The 23,717-nt window shown below is 38.3% G+C and overlaps 2 protein-coding genes across 2 annotated transcripts; one reads left to right on the plus strand and one right to left on the minus strand.

Annotated features, from left to right (window-relative positions):
- Positions 1–932: 932 nt before the first annotated feature.
- Positions 933–4,381, plus strand: SCGB3A2 (secretoglobin family 3A member 2). Its single transcript, XM_037802016.1, has 3 exons — positions 933–1,091; positions 3,641–3,843; positions 4,223–4,381. Exons 1-3 carry the CDS (start codon positions 1,037–1,039, stop codon positions 4,244–4,246), a joined length of 282 nt encoding a protein of 93 aa, XP_037657944.1. The 5' UTR covers positions 933–1,036; the 3' UTR covers positions 4,247–4,381.
- Positions 4,382–9,019: 4,638 nt separating this feature from the next.
- On the minus strand, positions 9,020–19,514 carry C13H5orf46 (chromosome 13 C5orf46 homolog). Its single transcript, XM_037802017.1, has 4 exons — positions 19,445–19,514; positions 15,267–15,402; positions 11,816–11,873; positions 9,020–9,314 (listed from the first exon to the last, which is right to left on the minus strand). Exons 1-3 carry the CDS (start codon positions 19,512–19,514, stop codon positions 11,825–11,827), a joined length of 255 nt encoding a protein of 84 aa, XP_037657945.1. The 3' UTR covers positions 9,020–9,314; positions 11,816–11,824.
- Between the last annotated feature and the right edge of the window lie 4,203 nt (positions 19,515–23,717).

The raw sequence follows: 23,717 nt of genomic DNA on the forward strand, positions 1-23,717 counted from the left end.
TCCTGAGGTCCCATGGTTCGGCCCTGGTTCCAGATGCCTGGCAAGCAAATTGCTCCCATGGGCCAGGATGGTATTTCTTCTACATGATTGCATGAGATTGGACTGCCAGAATGGCTCTGCAATGCATATATTGAGGGACTCATATTATTTATGTAGACAAGATCCCTACAAAAAAAAAATCTTTTCTCATGTTCACATGCCCAACGGGGCCCAGCTACTAATGTCCCCATTTTAGACAAGAAGATTAATTAGTATAATTAAGAGTGTATAATCCAATATTGTACAACTAGTACACATTGAAGCCTAGGTTTTTAAAAGGCATTTTGATTCCAAATCCTAAGTCTGTCATTCTATCTAAGAGCACAAAGAAGACACAGTGGGAACTCCCCAAAGAAGTGGGAGGCACAGGAAAAGGAAATAGAGATCTTGCCATAGTAGCTTTATGAGGGGGAGGGAAGGGAAATGAAATCCAGAGAAATATGGCACTAAATATCATTAAGCTGACTTGGTGTTATACCAGGGCTAATGTGGTCTGCAGATTACTTCCAAAACTGGGTGGTTGCTTCTACAACTGGATAATATGAGTCTCCCAACTTTACATGAATAGAAAACCTAGAAGAAAACAACAAAACTGTCACTCCTTTAAATTCCAATATAAAACCTTCACTTCTTTTCAGTGTTCTTCCAGAAGAAGTACTCTCAGGGCTTTTTGCCTTCCATCTTTGTCTCTCAGCAAGGGTTTGCTCAAGAGGTACTTGAGAATGGTACAATTTAGTGCTTTGTTTCTCATGGGAACATGAGAGAAAGAGGAAAAACCTTCCATTTGTTTATTGAGGAAACCTGACCCTCATGCTCTTCTCCGGTGGGGCAAGTCAAGTGGTAGTGACTGAAATTCATGTCCTCAGTGGGTGTATAAATATGTGTATGTACAAAATTAGCTCTCATTTTGTGCGCCAAGTGAAACCACTGGTTCATTGAGTTTGCTGGGGTTTCCAGTTCAATTTTAAACTCCAGGTAAACATTGCAGATACCTGTCATGAAGCTGGTAACTGTCCTCCTGCTGGTGACTGTTGGCATTTGCTGTTACCCTGGTAAGTAGTCTGGAATATGTGATATTTCTCTACATCTCTGTTAATAGGAACACAACTAGTAAGTGTTGGCTTGCCGACAGTGGAATATGGTGGACGAGGTTTTAGATCCACACAATGGTTCGGTTGGGAGGGATTTCAGATGTCTTCCAGACCCAAGCTCTAACCCAATACAAGTTCCTCCCCTAATTTATCCTATATAGGAAGAGAAGCAACTGCCTTTTGTCATTGAGATAACACAATTCATTGTTGGACATTGGTCACCATTACTTTTCCTTAATCTTGAGTCAAAATATGACCTTGTAACTTCTTTTGTTTGTGCTTTGGAAATTATCGTTGCTATCATCTTCTATCAGCTAAGTTGCCAGGCTGGTTCTCCTGAGTCACAGCTACACGTATGTGTTCATTCACTTGATGGATATCTGTTGAGTGGCTACAACATGTTGGGAACTGGATAAGCATTGGAAGATTCAGACATGAATCAGATATAAACATCATCCTTACAGTGCTTATAACCTGGTAAGGGTGATAACATTTCTACAGAAGTTACTACAATACCAGACTACTGTAAATGCACAATGAGTTCTACAGATAAAGTTCTGTGGAAGCACGGAGTGGGAAAAGTTCAATTCCCAGGTAGAGGTATAGAATCTCACTTCTTAAAGGGGAGTGGGAGTTGATACATTCTTTTTGAAAGGTGTCATTGTAACTGTCAGAAAGATATATTTGGGTGCATCTGAAAAATGTTTCATTATGACCACCACTTACTCAGAATACAGGAAGTTTTGAAGGTCTTCTCCCAGGAATATGTAAGTATGTACAGAGAAGACATTCACCAGTGTCCAAAATAAGAAAGAGGGAGAAACATCACGAGAAAATGGGTGCTGCCGACACCTATACTGGCAGCTTTGGCTTGTGATTTGTATTGAATTTTTGGAGGAATTTATAACTTCACCAGTTTTGATTATTTTTTGTTACTTTTTAGTATCCAGGGACAGGGATCTATGCACAGGGATGACAGCAGAAAGGGGATAGGGGTCCCCACTCTGGGAGAGAATCTTGGAGAGCATATAGGTAGTAGAAAACAGAGGGAAGGTAGGTCCACAAGCTATATTTTTAGGATTTGAATGGAGAAATAAAAAGAATTGCAAAGGAAAATTGCCCCTGGCAGTGTTTTAGCCAGCAAGAGGATATGTGTGCTCACACATGTGCGTGTTTTTATATATCTGTACATACATTTTTGTAAAAATAGATATCATATGTATTTTTCCAAGTTCTACTCTTTCTCTGTGATTCATCCTCTAAAGTGAAAATAATCTTTCTAAAATCAAAGATGCAAAATGCAAGTGACCTGTTTGACTCCTTTTAAAAGCCTTGATAGCTCCCCACTGCCCCCCAGAAAAAATTTAAACCCTGTAGCATGGCATTCAAAGCTTCCAAAATCTGACCTCACCCAATTTTTGCAGCCTCACCTCCTTTATCCCCTTCCCATCCACCTCCTCACCACGTTGCACTACACTTCTGTGCTCTAACTACTCTGGGCAGACTGCTCACCATTCTGTGTATGCACTTCCACTCTAGCATCTTAGTGCCTTTGCTAATCTTGCTCTTAAAATGCTGCCCCCTTCTTTATTTGATGTTATTTTGATGTTTATCTCAAGACACAGCTTCAGCCTCAGCTCTTCTGGGAAGACTTCTGCTACAACCTTCCCCGTTAGAATTTGTCATCACTTCCTTTATGCTTTTTCGGAGCTTTGTCCCTAATGGTACAGCATGTGCCATGCTGCAGCATAAACAGAACTTTATTGTCCACCAGACTGTGTTAGTCCTCTGAATGGAGCATCCTTGTTTTCTTCCATGTATATGCTGCAACTGGCATAGAGTTGATTCAATTATGTTTGTGGCATTGAGTTGAATTGGTTGGGAGCAGTTTCTTGGGCCATGGTTGGATCTGTTCATATCCGAGTGGAGATTCATTATGGCATCTCCCATTTGGTCTCAAAGCTGTGAATCCCCTTGGTTGAAAATGGCCAAATGCAAACCACCTCCCTATTCAGTCAACCACCAGGACTTAACTATGTGCCAGGATCTGTTCTAGGTTTGTGGTACAGCAGTGAACAAAACACAAATACCTTGATCTTATGGAGCCTACATTTCAGTGAGTCTAGAAAAACAATAAAAACAACAAATAAAGATTTACTATTTTAGGTAACGGTAAGAGCTATAAAGAAAAACAAAGAAGGATAAGGAAATAGAGTGACAGGCAGGGCTGTTTTAGAGTCAGTGGGCACTACAGGCCTCTGAGAATGTAGCATTTAAGGAGAGACTGAATAAAGTGAGGAAGAAACGTATATAGCTCTACGGGGAGGGAAAGTTCTATGGATATGGAACAGCGAGCGCAAAGGTCCTGAGGCAGGAGTTTTCATGAGCAATCAAGATGAGAGGGGGCTAGAATGGAGACATCGCTAGAGTGGAGAGTGGAGAGTGATGAGACCTACACAGGGGACAGATGATGTGTGCATGTTTTACTTGGCTTCTCTTTTGCTCTTCAGCTACTGCCTTCTTCATCAATAGTGTGGCCCGTCCTGTCAACAATGTCTTACCCTTACCACTGGATAACATTCTTCCCTTCATGGATCCATTAAAGCTTCTTCTGAAAACTCTTGGCATTTCTGTTGAGCACCTTGTAGAAGGACTGAGGAAGTGTGTGGATGAGCTGGGACCAGAGGCCTCTGAGTCTGTGAAGAAACTGTTGGTAAACTATAGTTTTGGGGGGGGATAATCAGTCATTCTGAAGGCCCGCCCTGCTCTTCCCACTCCATCCTATTCTCATTTAAACGTGCATTTCTCCTTAATTGACTATACTTACAGAAAGTTTGCATGTCCCAGGATCTCAAGGAAAGTGCCATTTCTACATTTCCAGAAGGATTTTGTGTGATAGAAGATCTGTGTTTTGGTTTATGTGACTTTCCCATTTATCAGCTCTACGATTCTGGAATGGACTTAACCATTCTGAGACTTTGTTTCCCTGTCAGTAAAATGGTGGCTAAACAGGATGGTAAGGGTGAACATATTTTGTAAAGTGCTAATTACATGTAAACTGCTCTTATTGTTATTGTCCTTCTACCTTTCAGGAGGCCCTATCACACTTGGTGTGACCCAAAGTGAGAGTGGAGATGGAAAGCGGAAGATGCGCTCATCCTCCCTGGCTGAAACTCTTTTTATTCAATTATAGACTAAACATCTTAAAATGTGGTGATCCCTGAAAAGAATTAATAAAGCAATTAAGCAGATTTTTGGTTCGTCCTATTTTTATTTCCTTGAGAGCTATTCAGAAAGCCTTAACTAGGTAATTTTTCGCTTGGGCCATGAACTCCAGAGAGCTCTTGTTATAAAGATAAACCCAGCATTTTAAGTAAGACTTATACTCCTTCCTTCCTCTTTCCTTATTTCTAAGCTGAACATCCTTGTTTCCGTTCGACTATTTTTTATCTCACAGTGTTCCAGCCCCTCACTCTTCTAGTTTACCACTTCTGAAGACATTTTTCAACTTAAAATGAAAAAGACTTTGCAAAGTATTCTCTGACAAGTCTGAGGTCTCTCACCAGAACACTAGTTTCTATTAAGTTTGTGGTTATACTAGGACCATCCATAGTGATCACAGACCCTGCTACCAGGTTTGTTCTTTATTACATCATCTTTGGGCAAATGAGTTCTGAACTATTCTTTCTTTTTCCCCCCACCGTATAATCTACAATTTTGCAAGAATTATCTTTCCAAAACGTAATCCTGGTTATCACATGGCACCTGTAGAATAGATTTCAAGTTCCTTGGCATGGCATACAAGGCCCTTTATGATCTGGTCCTTGCTTACATAACTAGCCTCATCAACATATCTTTCTTTATATGGTCTCTAGTTCCAGCCACACTGAAAAGATAACTAATTAATTCCCTTTCCTGCCAACTCTCAAATACTGTAACAAAAAATCAAGTTTCCTTCCACCTAGAATCCCTACCATGGTCTACCTTCAGATCTGGGCTTCAGTCAGTCTTAGGACTGTTTGTCCCCAGATCCATTTCCCACCCTCCTGCTCTGCTCTGTACTGAGGGGAGAGGGGGACAAGATGCAGACCCTGTGGGTTGCATTTCTCAAGTCCTCATGTCAACTGACTTTGGGACTGGTTTCTGCCTTTGGGAGGCACAGGCAGGAAATAGGAGGTGGGAGAAGAGGCAAAACCAGAGCGTATCTCCCTCTCCTTCTCTCTCTTTTTAAATTAGAGATGTTATGGGTTTACAGAAACATTGTGCATAAAATACAGGATTTCTGTATACCACCCCACCACCAACACCTTGCATTGGTGTGGAATGTTTGTTACAACTGATGTTGGCAAGTTTTTATAACTGCACTATTAAAGTTCATGGTTTAACTTAATGTTCCCTGTTTGTACAGTGTAGTTTCATTTTAAAGTTTTTTATTCTGTTATCATGTATACAATCTAACATTTCCCCTTTTAATCATATTCAGATATATATTTCAGTGCTACCACCTGTGTTCATAATGTCCTGCTACCATAATCACCATCCATCACCTAAGCATCTCATTGTTCCAAACAGGAAACCCGTCATCTTAAGCCTTACTTTCCCATTCCCCATCACCACCCCGTCCCCTGGTAATCTATATTCTGAGTTTTCTTATTCTAATTGTTACACATCAGTGAGATCATACAATAATTTTCCCCTTTTGTGTCTGGCTTATTTCACTCAACATGATGTCTTCAAAGTTCATGCATGTTGTTGCATGTATTAAGACTTCATTTCTTTTCATGGCTGAATAATATTCTATTGCATGTATATACCACATTTTATTTATTCATTCATCTGTTGATGGACACTTGGGTTGCTTCCATCATTTGGCAATTGTTAATAATGCCGCCACGAACATCAGTGTGCAAATATCTATTTGAGTCCCTGTTTTCAACTCTTTTGGGTAAATACCTAGTAGAGGGATTGCTGGGTCCTATAGTGGTTCTATACCTAGTTTTCTGGGGAACCGCTAAACTGTCTTCCATAGCAGTTGCACCACTGGATGAGTGTTCCTATTTCACCACATCCTCTCCAACCCTTGTCATTTTCTGTTTTTTTAATAGCTGCCTTTCTAATGGGTGTAAAATGGTATCTCATTATGGTTTTGATTTGCATTTCCCTGATGGCTAAAAATGTTGAACATCTTTTCATGTGCTTTCTGTCCATCTGTATATCTTCTTTGGTGAGATGTCTGTTCAAGTCTTTTGCCCATTTTTAAATTGGTTCTTTATCTTACTGTTTTTAGGTTGAAGTGTTTCTTCATATATTCTGTAAATTAAACCTTTATTGGATATTTCCAGATATTAAACCTTTATTGGATATATCATTTCTAAATATTTTCTCCCATTCCCTCTCTATTTAATGAGTCGTCTCTGGGTGTAGCTATACCATCTCTGAGGCTCCAAGTTCCAATGGTTTGGACTGTATTGGTTCCAGTTTCTGCCAAGTGACTCTAGCACCTGGGATCTGTTTACATCACCTCTTTTTGTTGCCTTTCCCCTCAAGGTTAGTAGTGGCTTCCTGCTGTTGCAGGTTTCTAGGTTGCCTTCCTGTCACTTATTTGGCTTTTTAGCTCTCCATCATCTATTTAATAAGTTCTTTGCAATATATTCCCTCTGTTTTAAATACTTAGTGTAGTTTCTGTTCCTTGGTTGGATTCTTATTGTATTAGTCAGAGTTCTCCAGTGAACAGAACCAACAAGATGGATATATATGTAAATATTAAGAGATTTACTATAGGAACTGACTCATGCGACTGTGGGGGTTGGCAAATCCAAATCCCATAGGGCAGGCTACAAGTTAGGAACTTCAGTGAAGGTTTTAAAGGATTCTCCAGGAGAAACTGGCTGGCTAAAATAAAGATAGAAATTCTTCTTCTGACTACTGAAATCATCAGTTCTCTCTTCAAGGACATCAACTGATTGGCTGAGGAGACTTCTCCTCATTGCTAAAGGCAATCTCCTTAGTTGATTATAGATGTATTCAGTGACAGAGGCAATCAACTGACTAAGGATTTAAATCCATGAAATACCTTCACAGTAACAATCCGGCCAGTGCTTGGTTGACCAAACAACTGGACACCATAACTTAGCCAAACTGACACATGAATTTATCCGTCATACTTACTAATATAATGTTAAATGTTATTTCTTCTGTGAAGATTATTTTAATTTCTCAACTTGCCATTTCTTTGTTCTCATTTTGTGTGCAACTTAAATAGTTACCCTTTGTGAAACTTCCTGTTTTCATTCCTCATCTTATCTGTGACTGTGAGAATAGGCTAGGTTACTCATCTGTAAGAAACACCCCCAAATCTCAGAGGTTTGCCTCCACTACATTTAAATCCCCCCTCCCCCATACTATATGGCCCTCTTGGGTTGACTGTAGTTCCTCTCCATGTTGTCTGAATTCTGTGACCCAGGAATGATGGAACAGTCTTTGTCTGGAACACTGCTGATCATCACGACATAAGGGAAAAAAGAATTTGGTGAACCATGGGCCAACTGTTACAGCTTCTGTTTGGATGTGATATACTTCACTTCCAGTCATGTTTCATTGGCCAAAGCAAGTCACATAACCATGCATGACTTATTTGGAAGGGGATGTGTATGATGCTTCTTCAGGGAGGGTATGAAATATGGGTTAATATAATGTAATTTACATTATTTGACCTCTTTAAAGGAATTGCCACTTGAGATGTCTTCATTCTACTTGAAATTTTCTTCTCTATTGAATCGTGTGCTATCTCCCCCATTCTTACTTTTTTTTCTACTATTTGACCATGATTTCTCAGTTTCTTTAAACAGACCTTATTCTTATGATATCCTCTGAATGTTGGTATCCTCCAAAGTTTCTTAATTTGTTTCCTCTTCTCTTTTCACTTTATATACAACCTATATTGTGAGCATTCATGCACTCACATAGCTGCCAATATTGCTTCCATGACGAAAACTCCAAAATCTGTAGCCACCATCTACATCTCTATATATTCAGTTACCTACAAGATACCTCCACCAGATGCCACTTTTTATGTTCAACTCAACAGACGTCTACCTGAACTCATTATTTTTCCTTAAAACATGCACCTGTGCACCTATTTCTTAGCTCAAATTATAGCACAGCTATTATCCTGGTTGCTTGGGTTAGAAACATGGGAATCATCCTAAGAACACTCTTCCTCAGCTTTACCTACTAGTGGATGAGCAATCCCTTTTCATTATAAGCCTTTTCACATCTATCATATATATTTTTCATTATCACTCCTGCTACTGCTCTGTAGTGTCGTCAGTCACTACATTACTGTGTTAATCTCTCAAATGGGCATGGTATTCCTAAACCTGATCCCTTCCAATTCATCAGTTCACACAGTGCAAAAAGTAGTTTCATAAAATACAAGAATCCTACCTCAGCATCAAAGTCTTTGATAGTTTCTCAGTGCCAATTTTTGACAAATAAATAACATCAGCATATTAGTTAATATGTATAAGGATATTGCAGTGTCATTTGAAAGCTAAAAAAATAGAAACAATATGAGTGCCCATCAATAGGGAAATTATGATATCTTAAATTATGAGCTATTGGGTAGCTTTTTACCAGCACAGGAGAGTTATTTGAGATATTTTAAGACTTTCCGAAAAGTATATGTGAAACTCCTAACTCTAAAACTTCATAAATTTTTAGGGTTTAAGAGCTTGTTTTTTGAAGTCAAGTTCAAATCCTCTTTCTTTCACTTACTGGCTTTGTGATTTTGGACTTGCTACTTTACCTGGGCTTCAGTTTCCTCATAGCAGCCATTCTTTGGATATGCTGGCCAATAATAATTTATTTTACATTTTTGGTATTTTTGGTGCATCAAAAACTTTAAATATGATCAGGTTAATTTACTACCACCAATGAAAAAACTTTTCAAGGAACTAAACTAAGTAAGATATGTGACCCTAAAGATATTCTGATTTTCTAGAAGCAAGAGTGCAAAGTCAGCATGTTCAAAATTAGTTATCTTTGGTTGAAGCGAGGGCTGAATCCTGGGAACTTTCTGGGAGCTGCTTTGAGGCCTCTGTCCTGGAGGACTTGTGAAACAGAAGAACTGGAAAAGCAGGATTTGGCTGGCCTTGTATTTTTCAGAAGCCAGGTGGGTGTGTCCTTAAAAACAAAGTTAGAGAGAGGGAAACAATTATCAACTAGAGTGGGCTTCAGATTTAAGAAAAATACAAAACTTTTAATTTTTTCTTTATTAATAATTTTTTATGTCTGCATTGTAAAATATGAGATGATTTATAATGGAAATGAAATGTAGTAAAACAATATAGAGGAAATAAGAAACAACAAAGAAAATGCAAGGTATACAAAGAAAAAAATCAGCATTGGGATGAAGGGAGAATTCCAAAAGGCTAAATAAAATGATAAATTAAGCCATCAGTTTCACTCTGAGTTTGTGGATAGACAGGGGAGGATAAAAGAAACAGACCAAGTAACCTCAATCTTATAAGCAGAAGAGAGGAAGCTAACCTTCCAGGCAGTTCTACTCATCTCCATTTCCAAGGCATTCCTAAGGCCCTTGTATATGTAATTTTTATCATTTTCCTATGTTTTTTCTGGGGTACATTGTGCTAAATGATAGAACAGACTATAAACTTCTCAATGGCTGGACAGTGTTTTTTTTTTTATCTTGGTAGCATTTGCAGAATCTGATACGTAGTAGGCGTGAGAACAAAAGGGGCAAATGTTGTTAGGAGAAAAATGGGAGTGATTGATCTATCATCTATCTACCTAAATTTAAAAGAAATACTTAAAATTTTGGCCAAACTTTCTAGACTGAAGAAATAGGCATTGATATGAATCACTTAATTCTCAGGCGATGACATGCCTTTGATTAGATGAAGTAATTATCACAGAAGTGTAATTTTTAAAGCTACTTATTAAATGCACAGTCACTGGGCTTAAGGAGCTTAAACCACCCAAAATGTAATCTCTGCCTTAGAGGCTGCCTTCTCTCTAGCCCAGTTTTTTTAAGTATCCAGTCTGAGTAATTCTTCTCTGCCCATTAGGGTGTCTAAAGTTGGCCCAGGAATCAGCTCAAACTTTGTTATGAGGCATTTAAAAAAAATTCTGGCATTAAGATATCCAACAATTAATTTCCCCTCCGTTTTATTATTAACAACATCTCCAGTTGTATATTGCTACATCCCTATTGAGGAAAGTGGGGCTCAGACAGGTGAAGTGACCTATGGTCACGCAACCAGTAAGTGGCCAAGTTAGAAGCTGAACCTATGTTTCCTCCACATTTTTAGCTCTTTCCACTCTTCAGTGGGTTATCAGTGGGTATAGGTGTGTAACAGCAGCCTGAATAAAAGCAAAGTTTTAGGATACCTGCCACAAGAGGTAGGCTATTCCTTGAGAAGTTGGGGAGGGAAAAATGCAAACGTAAGTGAGATTTTAGAAACTGAGCCAGCTTTGGGGTGAGAGTAAGGAGTATGTGGGTTAGACATATTTGATTCTAACACCCAAGCCTGATTTCCATCCTTAGAAGATTATAGAAAAGGGTGGACTAAGTTCTGGGGTAATATGATAGTAGCTTCCTGAGTTTACACTAATCACACCCAACTTATGAAATACAGCCAGGTGGGGATAGGAGCCTTCCCAGACCAGATACCAAACAGAAGTTGGGAAAGGGCATGCTTGTTAGAAATGCACATAAGGTAATCCAACTAAATAAAAGGGTAGAGATTTATTTCTGTGGGCACCTCAAGGCGCGTCAGAGATCCCACAGCTTAATTACTATGCTCTGTTGCCTCCTATACCATTCTACTCTGCCCTCCAGTAGCATTGTGGCTTAGAGACAGAGAACAAACTCGAATCAGACTGCTTGAGTTCAGGTCATGCCTTCTTTCCTTATTAACTTGGTCAAGTTAACTAATCTCCCTGAACCTTGATTTCTTTATTTATAAAGCTTAATAGCAACACCTGCTTTTCATAGGGATGTCAGAATTAAATAAGTTGCTACATCTGTAAATTTGTATGTAAAGCACTTGGCCTGAAATGAAGCAAGTACTCTGTTCATGCCAGTTACTGATACTATTAGTTTTCTAGCTCTAACATTTCTCTGTTTTTATTTTTCAATATCAATTCTCAGGAGAGAACTGAATAAGCAAAAAGCAGGTCTTCCTGAGCACTCAAACCTTCTTGACTGCATGTAAATTAGATTGTGTGGGATAGAGAGAGTGCTAGTCCTTTCTAGAATTAGATTCAGCAAATTTTACTCTCTTCATGAGTAAATAATTACAGGATTGCATGGGCCCTTAGATTTCAGTGAATACAATCCCCTCATTTCACAGGCAGGACTTGAACAAAACAAGTTCCGGGCAGAGTTGCTGCAGGAACCAAATCTCCAAAATCCCATTTCTTAACTTGTTTCACCCACTATTGTGCCTCTTCTTTTAAGAGAACCACTTTAAGATAATAAACGTATATCTATTCAAAATTAAAATTAATTAAAATAAATAAGTTATTAAATCAAGAAAAAATACACCTTTTCTGCTTTGTAGTTAGGCATAGATTCCCAAATTGAGTAAATAAAATCAGACAGACCCTTTTTATTTGTGCAGTATACTATTATTTTAGTTGTAAATTTTAGTTAAAATCACCTGGGGAGGTCACTTTGATGAATGTTCTCCTGGTTTATCATCAAAATCCTTATATCCTCTGGAAAAGAAAAAAAATAGAGAAAATGAATTATGATTTAGATGAAACCGGAGTGTCAGAATCACTACAAAGTTGTCTTATAACATTTGAGTCATACTTTTCTTCTCCAGATTTTCCTATGTCAGAAGGAAATAAGACCTAAGCTTTCCCTAATAGTTATAGTTGACAAGCCATAATTATCCCTTTGCATCTGCTAACAAACCTATTAGGTGTCTATTTGTATATAAGCTTCATAAAGGCAGGTATCTTGGTGCATTTGTTCAGTAATACATCTCCAGTGCCTAAAACAGTGCCAAGCATCTATTATGAGTTAATAAACATTTGTAGAATGAATGAATGTTTATCTTCTCTTTTTTATATGAAAAAAACCTTAAGCTCAAAGAGATTAAATGACCTATCCAAGTCACATGACTGACAAATTGCAAAGCAGGTATTAATCCAGAGCCATTATACTGTACTGCTTAAGGATTGGGCACAGGGCTGGCTGCTAAGAAGGTAAAAAATAACTAAAACATGATCTAGGATGAGCTTATAGTCTAGTGAAGAAAACAGATACAATCAGAACCAAGTATTTTAAAGCAATGTGACTAAAAAGGTGTTATAGTTCCCACAAAACATTATGAAATTACAGAGTACTAATAACTGATACTTGTAATGGTAGGGGCTTGTGGAGGCTTCATTGAACTAGTCTTTGAACTAGACCTTGGAAAATGGTTAAATTGTTGCAGATGAACAGAGTGGAGTTGGGGCTGGTAGAGAAAAAAGCATGTGAAATGACACGGGATTTAGAAAAACATGACCTGTTCTGAAAACAGATATCATTGGTCATTGGAGCATCAGGTGTTTGGCTGGAGAGGTAGGAGATATAATTGAAAAATATTTTGGCAATAGGGAAGGATCTTTAACATCAGCCTAATGCATTTGTTCTTAATTTTGTAGGCAATGGAAATTCATATTCTAGTAGCAGTGGTATGACCAAATTTGTGTTTTTGATAACTCTGGTAGTAGAGTAGGTAGGGGATAGTTTGGGGAGAATAAAGCAGAAAGCAGTGAAACTAATCAGGAGTCTAATAAAAGAACTCAGGAAAGAGACGGTGAAGGATTCCATTAGACTAACTAGATAATGGAACTAAAGAAAAGGAATGAAAAAGGAAAAAATTTAGGAGTAGAATATTTGCAATTGGATGTAGTCTAATTGGCTGATGGTCCAGTTGGATGATGAGAAGAAAGGATCCAAGAAGACCCCAAGGATTTTGGGTTCTGGGTAGATGGGCATGTGATTTACTAAGATAGGGGACATGGGAGGAGGAACAGATTTGTAAATGAGGTGATGAGTTTGGGATTAGATTAGTTGAGATTGAGGTATTGGTGGAAAAACTAGGTGGGATTTTCTAACAAGCAAGTAATTATTTTAGTCTGGAGCTCAGGGAGAAATGACCGCAATGGAAATATGAATGTGGATAGCATTAGATTATATGCAATATTTCCAGTGAGGAAGCTGTGTTGTGAAAAGCTAAGCATGAAGAAAAATCAAATAAAAAGAATAAGAAAGAATAGCCAGAGTGAGGGAGAGGACCAAGAGAATGAAGTGTCATCGAAACCTGGGAAGGGAAAAGATTCTGGAATTTTAGGGGCTTCTCAAAGAGCCAGAGGAGTTAAAAATAAGTATAATTTTGAGAAAAATGGAAAGGATAATGCAGTCTATATGGGGCCATGGTGATCTAGAAGGCAAATGGAGGGAGAACCCAGTCTAGACACTGGCTTGAAAACATATATCTAGCATTTAATATGTGCCTGACACAATACTCAGGCATCAGATATATCAGAATAAATATAGCAAAATTTTTACTAAGCAAAATCCTTACTTTCTTATGACTACATATGACATACAGATGGTGATAAATGTTTTGATGATACTATAACAAGATAATATAGAATACAAGGGGTAGGAATGGAAGAAGATATCAGTAAGAATGCTCATTGAATAGTTTTCTGAGCTGCAGGACAAAGTACTAGCCATGTGAAATTCAGAGAAAGAGAATTCAAGGCAAAAGAGAGAGCAAGGACAAGGAGCCTAAGATGGTTATAAGTACCAGAAACAGGAAGAAGTTCGTTTAGTCAGAAAATAATGAGGAAAAGGAAAAATAGTAGACAAGGTGCCATTTCTGAGATCAGAGTACACAGCAGTTCTTTAGCATATTAAGTAGTCAGCTTTCAGGGTTGAGAGAAAGACCGAGAGAGCAAGAGAGAGAGTGAGAGAGAGAGAGAGAGAGAGAGAGCGCACTCTATTTTACATCTGGAGAATCCTCCAGGGAATAATCAAGTGGGATTTATCCCAAGTGTGCAAGTTTGGTTCAACATAAGCCAATCAGTTAATGTAAAACACCACATTAATAAAACAGGGAGAAAAAAACACATGATAATCTCAATTGACACAGAAAAGTCACTTGACAAAATTCAGTACCGCTTCTTGATAAAAACATTTAGAAAACTAGGAATAAAAGGAAACTTCCTCAACACCATGAAAGGCATATGTGAAAAAACGCATAGCTAACATCAAACTTAATGGTGAAAGAGTGAAAGCTTTCTCTGTAAGACCAGGAACAAGACAAGGATGCCCACTGTCATCTTGTTAGATGAAATTGGGGAGATGGATGTGAGAAGAATGGAGAATAAGATGAAGTAAAGGTATAAAATTAGAGCTGTGCAGTCTGGAGTAAGACACATTGGGACTGGGGCACAGATTCTGGGAAGCAGGTTAAGAGCTTTGGGACGATGCCTGCAGTGATCTGCCACCAACATGATCCCTCCTGATCAAAACAAACAGATACTGAGTTTCTGTAGACTGTCTCTAAGGAGCGATTAGCTATTGTCTCGTCTAACCCTCTTGAGCTACTCAAGCTGGAAAATAAGGATAGGTCATATCACACACTTCACTAATGAACACATCACTATCCACCTCCACCAAAGAATCACAGTGTCTGCACTGGATAGGCCCTTTATTTCCTTATCTTTACAGATGAGCAAACTGAGGCACTCATAGAAGGGTCTTGCCCAAGGTCTTGTCCAAGGTCACCGGGTAAAATGGTGACTTTGTCAAGACCAAAATTTGGCTTTTTGTCCCCTGGTCAGGTATTATTCTTCCTCCCTACTGGATCCTGAGATTAAAAAAAAAAAATTATATGTAACCACCTGAAGGAAATGTGCTCCCTCTGAAAAGAGTTCAGGGCAATTAATTTAGGTGCAAAATATATCTTAAGGCAGGGACATATTTGTCTATTAAAAATTATACACTGGCATGTGCCATAAACTTTGTTTTTCATTCATTTTAATGCCATGTGGTCACTATGAATATACTCAAGCCTGAGATACAAGGCTTGTCTCTTTGCTTACGTCCTTTTGGCCATGTTGCTGAGGATGAACTCAACTGCATTCTCAATGATCTCTGCGCCCAGCAGGCTTAGGAATTTGGGGAACTCTGGCTCTGTGTTTTTGCCTGAGTCATCCGGCTTCTCAGCTGGTTTGTCATCTGAAAAACAGAACAGAGTCTTAGAGGTGATTCTCACAATGAGAAAGGAATGTCTCTTTCTTTCTAGGGAACCTCCAGAGCCCGTTGTAATTCACCCTCACTAATTACGTAGCCATGTATTATTATGTTTATTGAATATTTAATACCTGTCTGGTTAAAGTCTTCACATGTGTTATCTTGTTTATTCTTAAAAATAAACAGACAGGCAGACACCTTGATAGTTAGGTAGATATCAGCTCGATTTTGCAGATGAGAAAACTAGAGCCCACAGAAGCTAAGTAAATTATGCAGTTAAGCAGCTAGTACAAGCTGCTGCCTGGATTGAAAGTAAGAAGGTCTGTTTCTCCGTGTAAGCCCCATGACCATGGGAATGACAGCATTAAGGATGGAAGAGTAATGGGTGGCATTTATTGAGCATGTACCATACGACAGGCCCTCTACCTGCATTGTCTCATTATATCCTCACAACAACCTTACAAGGTAGGCAAAATTATCATACCAATGTTGAAGGCAAAGAAATGGAATTTGAGAGCTGTTTAGGAACTAGTTCAAAGTCACAGAGCTAGAAAGTATCAGAAAATAATTCAAACCCATGTCTGCATGGTATTCAAAGCTGAATTCTTGGGCACATTGTGATGAACTGCATATTTTTTGGCAGAAAAGTTATTCTCTTATCACAAGTATGTTATAAGATTGAAAATAGTATAATAACTGATGTGAGAGAAATTCTGTCACTTGTACATCACCTAATAATTTTGAAAAGAATGATTTCACAAATACTGTGTAATTTTACCCCTCAACAATCGTATGGCATATGTCTTTTTTAGCTCACTGGACTGAGAAACTGAAACAATTATGTGACTTGCAGGAGACCTCACAAATAGCCAGTGAAAAGAGATGAGACTAACTGCAGGCCTCTTTAGAATGAGGGCTAAGGATCCAGAGAATGAGATTGGTTAACAAGGTCCCTTGGTTGGTCTTTGGCCTTTGCTTAATGGTTTTAAATGTTCAGGAGATGAGAAGTAATGGAAGAGTAGCAGTTAGCAGCTACTGGACCCTGGTGACAAGAGAAAGTAGGGCCTTCATCTTTTAATATTGTTGGAGCCTCAAATGTCTGGTTGCAAGATTTGGTAAATAAAAATGCAGGCCACCCAGTTAAATATGAATTTCAGGTAAACAGGTTTTTTTAGTGTAAGAATGCCCATGCAATATTGGGGACATACATATACTAAAATATTATTTATTGTTTCTACCTGAAATTCACTTGGCAACCCTACCATAGGTTTTGACTCAAGAAGTCCCAACTTCTAGACAATGTACCTGTCGACTTTGAATGAGGGAGCTTTAGCTAGCTCTTTGTGTGAAGGCTATCATTATGTTAGATGCCTTACAGTTCTATTATGTCCTAAAATAAGAGCTATTAGTAAAAAAAAAAAAAAAAAAAAAAAAAAAAAAAAAGGTTATTTAGTAAGGCACAACCAAAGATTTGATAGATGCACCAGTTTGGGACCTATAACCAAAATTAGTATACTAATTACCAAGTATTCGTTCATTCAGTTGTTGATTTTTTAATTCAACAAGTATTTTTTAAGCCTATTATGTACATAGAATCTGCTAAGCTTTAAGGATAAGAAAGACAAACATAAAGAAGACCCTCACACAAAGTGCAGGACAACCATAGTGCCCAGAAGAATTGGTTTGTTTTCATCACAGGAAGGGGAAAGAAAGGGAATCATGTTTGTGGGGTTCCTTTTGTCCAGAACTGGGCTAGGGTTTTCAACACATGCTTTAATCCTCATTAATTTAAATGATGGTATTAGAATTTTATGGAAGAGAAAACAGATGCTGAGAGAAATGAAATGACTTACCTATATTCACACATTTAGCAAATAGCTGAGCCAGGGTTTGAACCTTAATTTTTTCTGACTCCACAAATGTTATTTACATTATATAATATTACCTCCTGAGTCATTGACCTCTGAAGACTTTGCCAACTACAAAACAGTAAGTCCTGACATGAAAGATGAATTCTTTTCTACTGTGTTACCTTCTGCCTACTTGTAAAACAATTGAATTTTAGCGACATTTTATTTTAATATGACACTAAATGCCAGTTTATCAATATGCAAGGAGCCCACAATTGGAGTGTGTGTGGGTTCCAGACCCTTGGTCTCAGCTGTATCAGTAATGTGAGGTGTAACATGGGGCTGGTTGTTTTCTGTCTCTGCTGGACCACATATATTTTGGTTGGTGTCATCCTTTGGAGTCCTACTGCTCTGGGTTTGTTTCTTGTCTTCAACAAAAATTAGCTGTGTGGCCTTGCACAATATACTTAACCACTCTATACCTTAGTTTCTTCATTGTGTTCTTGGCAGGATTGAAAGATATAATATAAATCAAGTACTTAGGACAATACCAGGGCCAAGGCAAACAAAAAATAAATGTTAGCTCCATTATTATTACTATTAGTATTACAAATAGCTACAAAATTATTAATGATTCTCTTTCTCCACTAGTGTTTTAGGAAAAAGAATTGCTGTTAAAAAAAAAAAAAAGACATTTGACATCCTAATAACAAAATACCAGATCAAATAGTTGAGTATCTTCTCTTTTCAAATATAATATGGGATGGCCTTTATTTATAATTAATTCTCCTTGATTGACTTTCTTAGTCAATGTGATTATAAAATTCTGAACTAATATAGTATTGCTAATATTTGTATAGTTTTTATAGTTTACAGTGATTACAAAAGCATGTTTATTTGACTTGGTGAAATTGATAGTTATTATCCCATCTTACAGATGGAGAAACTGAAGTTTGTAGCAATGAATTGGTTTAACCACAGTTTTGGAGTTCATGAAAGACAGATCTGGGACTGGAACCTATGTCTTTAGCAACCAAATCTCACCTTTAATTTTACCATGCTGATTACTTTAGGAGTAGAATAGACACAGTAGTCTCTGTAGTAATTCTCTAAAGTAATTCTGTTAGACTGTCTGTGTGTGCTGTGCCAATGGACCATGAAGGGTGTGAATTCTGCCAAGTTACATTTAGAATAGCTCAAAGGACTCTGTTCTAAAATTTACACTATCTGTGCTTGCTGACCTATCATTCTGAGTAGGACAAGTTGAGATTACAGTCTTCTGCAGACAAAAAGAAAAAAAAATGAGAATGCTGCATGTTGCCTTGTGGTTGTTTATGTGCTTGGAACAGTTATGAAAGAAGTGGATACTTGGTTATAATAGAAAAAAATTAAGGCCTTGGTTTCAATCCCAGGTCTGCTACTTCTAACTGTATCTATGCCCAAATAACTTCTCCTCTGCAAGCTCAGTTTATTGACTTGCAAGAAGGAAAATGATAAAACTTGTGCTTTTTAGTAACTTTATTTATTAAATCAAAGGGAAATGAAAAACCATTCATGTTCACTTAATAGGATTATTATGAAAGTTAAATGAGATGATACTTGATAACAATAAGTTAATCTTTATTGTGTGCTTACTATGGACCGCATACTGTTCCAGTTTCTTTTTGTCTCTTTCTGTTAATTTTCATGATATCTTTATGAAGAAGTCACTATTAATGTTCAATTTACATATGATGACCAGAGAGGTTAAAAAGTTTCCTAATGTCACATTTTTGGTTAGTGGTAGAGCCAGGACTAGGAGTCTTATTCCAGAGCAATTTTCCTTAGCCACTGAGTATTATAATCAGGAAAAAAATAAATACTCTCAAGGAATGTATAATCCAATAGCGTCACTATATTATATGTATATAAAAGAAACAAAAAACATTCCAAACTCAACCTGTTCACTGAGCACAGAGGCTGAAAGAAAAGCAGATTTTAATACCCTCTACCCTTGGTTTCTTTGCATTAGAAGAGACCTCAGAGATCAGCCAGAAGGCACACCTATTAAAACCCAGTCCAGTGTTCCTTCCATGGTGCCCACAGGGCCCCCCTCCTTTTCTTCTGAATCAGTGTCGCATGCTTCCTCCAGTCATGGCCAACTGCACAATGCATGAGCTGTGGACAGAAGCACTTACCTGCATGGCAGGTCAGGATTAAAAGAAGCAGTCCCAGGACAACTGCCAGCCGAGGTACTGAGATGGCCATTCTGGTAGTGCTGGGTATCAGTGCAGACAAATTGCTCACATGCACAAGAAGCTTTGCTCCATTTATAAGGTGTTTATAGGTGACATCATCTGCTATGGAATTCAGGTTGTTGCACAAGATATCTACACAGCCTGTTCTTGGACCCGTACTAATAAGCCTTGCCCTATCTTTCAAACCATTTTTTTTTTTTTTTCCTGCAGGGAAAGAAAAACACCCTTGGTTTTTATAATGTATACTTGTAAATGACACTGTAGTAGCCCTTTGGAGGTAGTTCCAGTGTCAGGGCTGATAATTTGAGTAACATCAGGCAGAATTACTCTTCCATGCCAAGGAGGGAGAAACAAATCAGATTTTGAGGTGTGCCTACTCCCCTCCCATGCTCTGAGCTAATCACCCTCTGCACATGGGTATGTCCTTGCACACCTCCACGCCTTTGCTATTTCTTCCTCCTGGGATACCCTCTCCATGTGCTCCCCTTGGAATACTTGTCATTCCTAGGTTCAGGTTCACATGTCCCTTCCTCTGTGAAAACCTCATGATAACTGTTTCACCCTACTCCAGACAGAGTTAATGGCTCAATCATTGTTTGAAAACTAATTATCTTCATAGGTCTCTTCTTCTTTAGCCTGTGGATCCCTTCAGGGTAGAGTATTTTATTTACTTCTGAATCCTCAAGGAGCCTAATACAGTGCTTGGCGTTGGTCTCAGTTTAGACTTCATTTCTTCTGGAAGACTGATCTGGTTCTTCCAGGCAGAGGCGGGTGATCCTTTGATGTGCTCCCATAGGTTCCTGTTTAAGTTCCTCCACCAATAGACAGAGCAGCTTGAAGGGAAAACTGTCCTTTTCAGAGTGGAATACATATTATCTGAGGCACACAGTTAACGTCAAATAAAGAAAAAAAGTTAACAGGACTAAATTTATTTGCACTGAGAGAAACAGAATGTTGGCCTTGAGATGATGCTATGTGTCTCAGGTGTAAAATACCCTTCCTTTTGGATATAAATACTCAAGGGAATAAAATTTGACTCTAGTCTAGATGATATTGGTTATCCTGAGTAATTTAATAAGTGCAGTTAATTGGGCTGAAAGCTTGGGTGTACCTAAACTTATAGATTGACCCAAACTTGTAAATTATGAGTGTCAGAGGGCCCTTTATAAAAGGTGAACCTGACTGAGGTCTGAAAAAGGGTGAAGGCTTGCCCAATCTCAGATCCAAGTCTAAGACCCGGGCCCTCTAACTCCCCATTTAGTACTCTTTACAAGGTATCAGCAATGAGGCAGGCTTGCCCAGACCTCTCTGGTCTATCTCCTCAATGGAGTATGTTCCTGTTCTATACAAAGGGCTGTACTCTAGAGAGTGGTTGGTACACATGCTTTTAGTGAGTTCATCAAATTTAATCTATCAGGGCCTCTGCTTATGATTGAGCACTGTGCTTGGCCAAAGGGCTAGCAGGGGAATGACTTTAAGCCATGCCATGAACCCTGGCCTATGGCTGTGTTTGCCTAGAAAAGGGTAGCAGTATCTTTTACATTGTATAAGCTTTGAGCCCAGGAAGGAGCATATTTTTCTAGTTCATCAAAAGAGCACTGAATAGGCAAGCAAAGGCTCTGGATATTGCAACCTAGCAAAGAGACCTGCTGGTTACTCAGTTATATCAATTAGATGGGTCATGCAGACTAGCCCTGGATCAGCTGCTCTCAGTGGTCTAGTGTCAAGGAAAAAGCAGTGTCTGAGTGCCAGGAGAGTTGGCTTCTAGTACTGTCCATACCATGAACTCATTGTGTGACCCTAGTTATATACACTTTAGGCCCTGACCCTCAGTTTTCTCTGCCTACTGTGCTCTTATTCCTTTTCATTTCTCTGCATATTTCTCTTCACTTTCAGTTCTTAGATAAAACATCTCTTTATTTGTATGTGGGAAAACTTCTATGACCGTCTAATCCAACTCAGATCCCTCTATTATAATCTTTTATACACTATGTACTCTTTCTTCCAACACTTAAATATTATTTTTGTTTGATTATTTAATAGTTGTCTTCCCAAGAGATATTAAAGTCCAGAAGGGAAGGATTCTGATCTATTTTGCTCATTGTGGCAGCTCAGGTTTCTAGGATAGTGCCTTACATATAGAAGATACCCAACAGATACACACTAAATAAATGAATAAGATTAAGAACATAAGCCTGGACTCCTGCAGTAGTTCTGTCAATGATTACTTGTAGAACTTTGGCAAATGAATGATACCACTATGAGTCTCAGTTTCTTCATCTGTAAAATTGGGATATAATATAATTTCCTGCCTATTTATCTGCACTCTTCTAAGGGTATATGAGATAACAAAGATAAATGCCTAAAGATAAAACGCCTAACAACATACATTAAACAAACATACTTTAATGTATGCCAAATTAATAGCAGTTAAGAAGGTGTGACACCTGCCTTTGGCATAAGCAAATGGATTTGATTTCAGGTAGAAGAGAAACAGATTAAGAAAGAGGGTTTTACCCAACTGAAAAGAGGAAGATGAGGTACTTTTTTCAGAAGGATATTCTAGCTTGGCAAGAAGGTACAGGAATGAAAGGAAAAAAGAATGCTCTAATTAAAATGGACATTTCCATGCTTAATTGAAAATCATCAGAGATTGCTTCCTCAGGGTTGGAAAGTGGCAATTTGGATTGGCAGTCTCATGGAGGAATCACAATGTGTGTATTGTCGTTAAAAGCATAATATTTGGGACCAGAAACAACTGGATTGAGTTTCAGCTTAGCTACCTACAAGCTGTGTGGCCTTGGAAACATTTCCTAGTTTCTCTGTGCATTGGATACATTGTCAATAAAAAATTTCTCTGGGTTTTTATGAGGACTGCATGAGGAAATTCATGCAAAGAGATAGCATAGTGCTGTGTACATACTAAGTGATTAAAAAAAAAGACAGACTTGCTATTTCATTCTGTTCTTCCTTGCATTGTTGCAGAGGAGGGAGTAATATTTAGCCATGCAAACAGCATCAGGGCCAACTGCAATAATAATAATAATTACTAAACTAGATGCAACTTCTCAACGAAGCTGTCAGGAGGCTGCCACTTTTATCTCATTTTATATATACAGAAATTCAAGTTTGGCGAAGTTAAGTAATTTGCCCAAGGTTACAAATTTTACAAGAGCCAGAACAAGTAATCAAACCCAAGTACATGAGACTCCAAAGTCTGTGCTCTTAACTCTTACATTATGTTGAACTGTCACTGCTACTGCTCAGCACTGAGATTGGCAAAAAGCCTGGGCCAAGCAAGGAACAATGCAGTCACCAGCTTGTTTGTACACAAATGCCTTTTCTTTCTCCCATGGGCTCCTGAATTTCAGGTCTGGCCCACTTTGTTTATCTCACTTTGTTGTTCTGTTTAATTTGCAAAATATATAAGGGCATAGTGCCTTCTAAATCCTTGGTAGAAAGTGACCTGAAGATAGGGTTGCTGGATAAAATACAGGGCACTCAGTTAAAATTGAATTTAAGATAATCTTTTTTTTTTAGTATAAGTTTGTCCCAGATATTGCATGGGACATACTTATACTAATTTTATTTTCTATTCATCTGAAATTCAAATTTAACTGGGCACCTGTAATCTTATTTGCTTAATCTGTCAACCCTACCTGGAGAGGCCGTCATGGCTGTTTCCTTACATAAAACCCCAGGTCAGGGAATGAAGAAGTGAGGGATAGGACTGAGGGGGCAAATAAAGAATTAAATAGTAATGTGTGAGAAGATCAAATCATATGTATAGAAACTGGAAGTTATTGAAGGCACCCAGTTCCTCTTTAATATTACATCTGTATTATGTTTTACCCCTGCCCTCCCTGTAAGGAAATCATCAGCTCCTCTCTTATTCTTGTCCATCTGACGTTGCAGATCAATCTTGGAAGGGATGCTGTGGCTTCGGGCAGAGTTCCCATGCTGCCCTCATGCTGAGGAGTGGCCCTACTCGTTGTTACCCTAATCATCTTTCTCTGTATAGCTTATACTTTGGTCAATCCTTATACCAAGGAAACATTTATTCATTTTTTATTCAACAAATCTATATTGAGCTTGCACTATTTTCCAGGAGCACTGGGCATTGGGGCAAGAAAATGAAAAACAACAGTCACTGCCCTCACCTATGTTGAGGAGGCAGATGTGTAACCAAGTAATTACAATTAAATATGACAAA

Source organism: Choloepus didactylus, chromosome 13, assembly GCF_015220235.1.
Source record: "Choloepus didactylus isolate mChoDid1 chromosome 13, mChoDid1.pri, whole genome shotgun sequence".
NCBI classification, from domain to species: Eukaryota; Metazoa; Chordata; class Mammalia; order Pilosa; family Megalonychidae; genus Choloepus; species Choloepus didactylus.

Coding starts and splice junctions, on each gene's coding strand:
- SCGB3A2 (XM_037802016.1), top strand. CDS start 1,037: ATGAAGCTGGTAACTGTCCTCCTGCTGGTGACTGTTGGCATTTGCTGT. Junction 1,092..3,640: donor TGGCATTTGCTGTTACCCTG/GTAAGTAGTCTG, acceptor TTTGCTCTTCAG/CTACTGCCTTCTTCATCAAT. Junction 3,844..4,222: donor AGTCTGTGAAGAAACTGTTG/GTAAACTATAGT, acceptor TCTACCTTTCAG/GAGGCCCTATCACACTTGGT.
- C13H5orf46 (XM_037802017.1), bottom strand. CDS start 19,514: ATGGCCATCTCAGTACCTCGGCTGGCAGTTGTCCTGGGACTGCTTCTT. Junction 15,403..19,444: donor AATCCTGACCTGCCATGCAG/GTAAGTGCTTCT, acceptor TCTGTTTTTCAG/ATGACAAACCAGCTGAGAAG. Junction 11,874..15,266: donor AGCAACATGGCCAAAAGGAC/GTAAGCAAAGAG, acceptor TTTCTTTTCCAG/AGGATATAAGGATTTTGATG.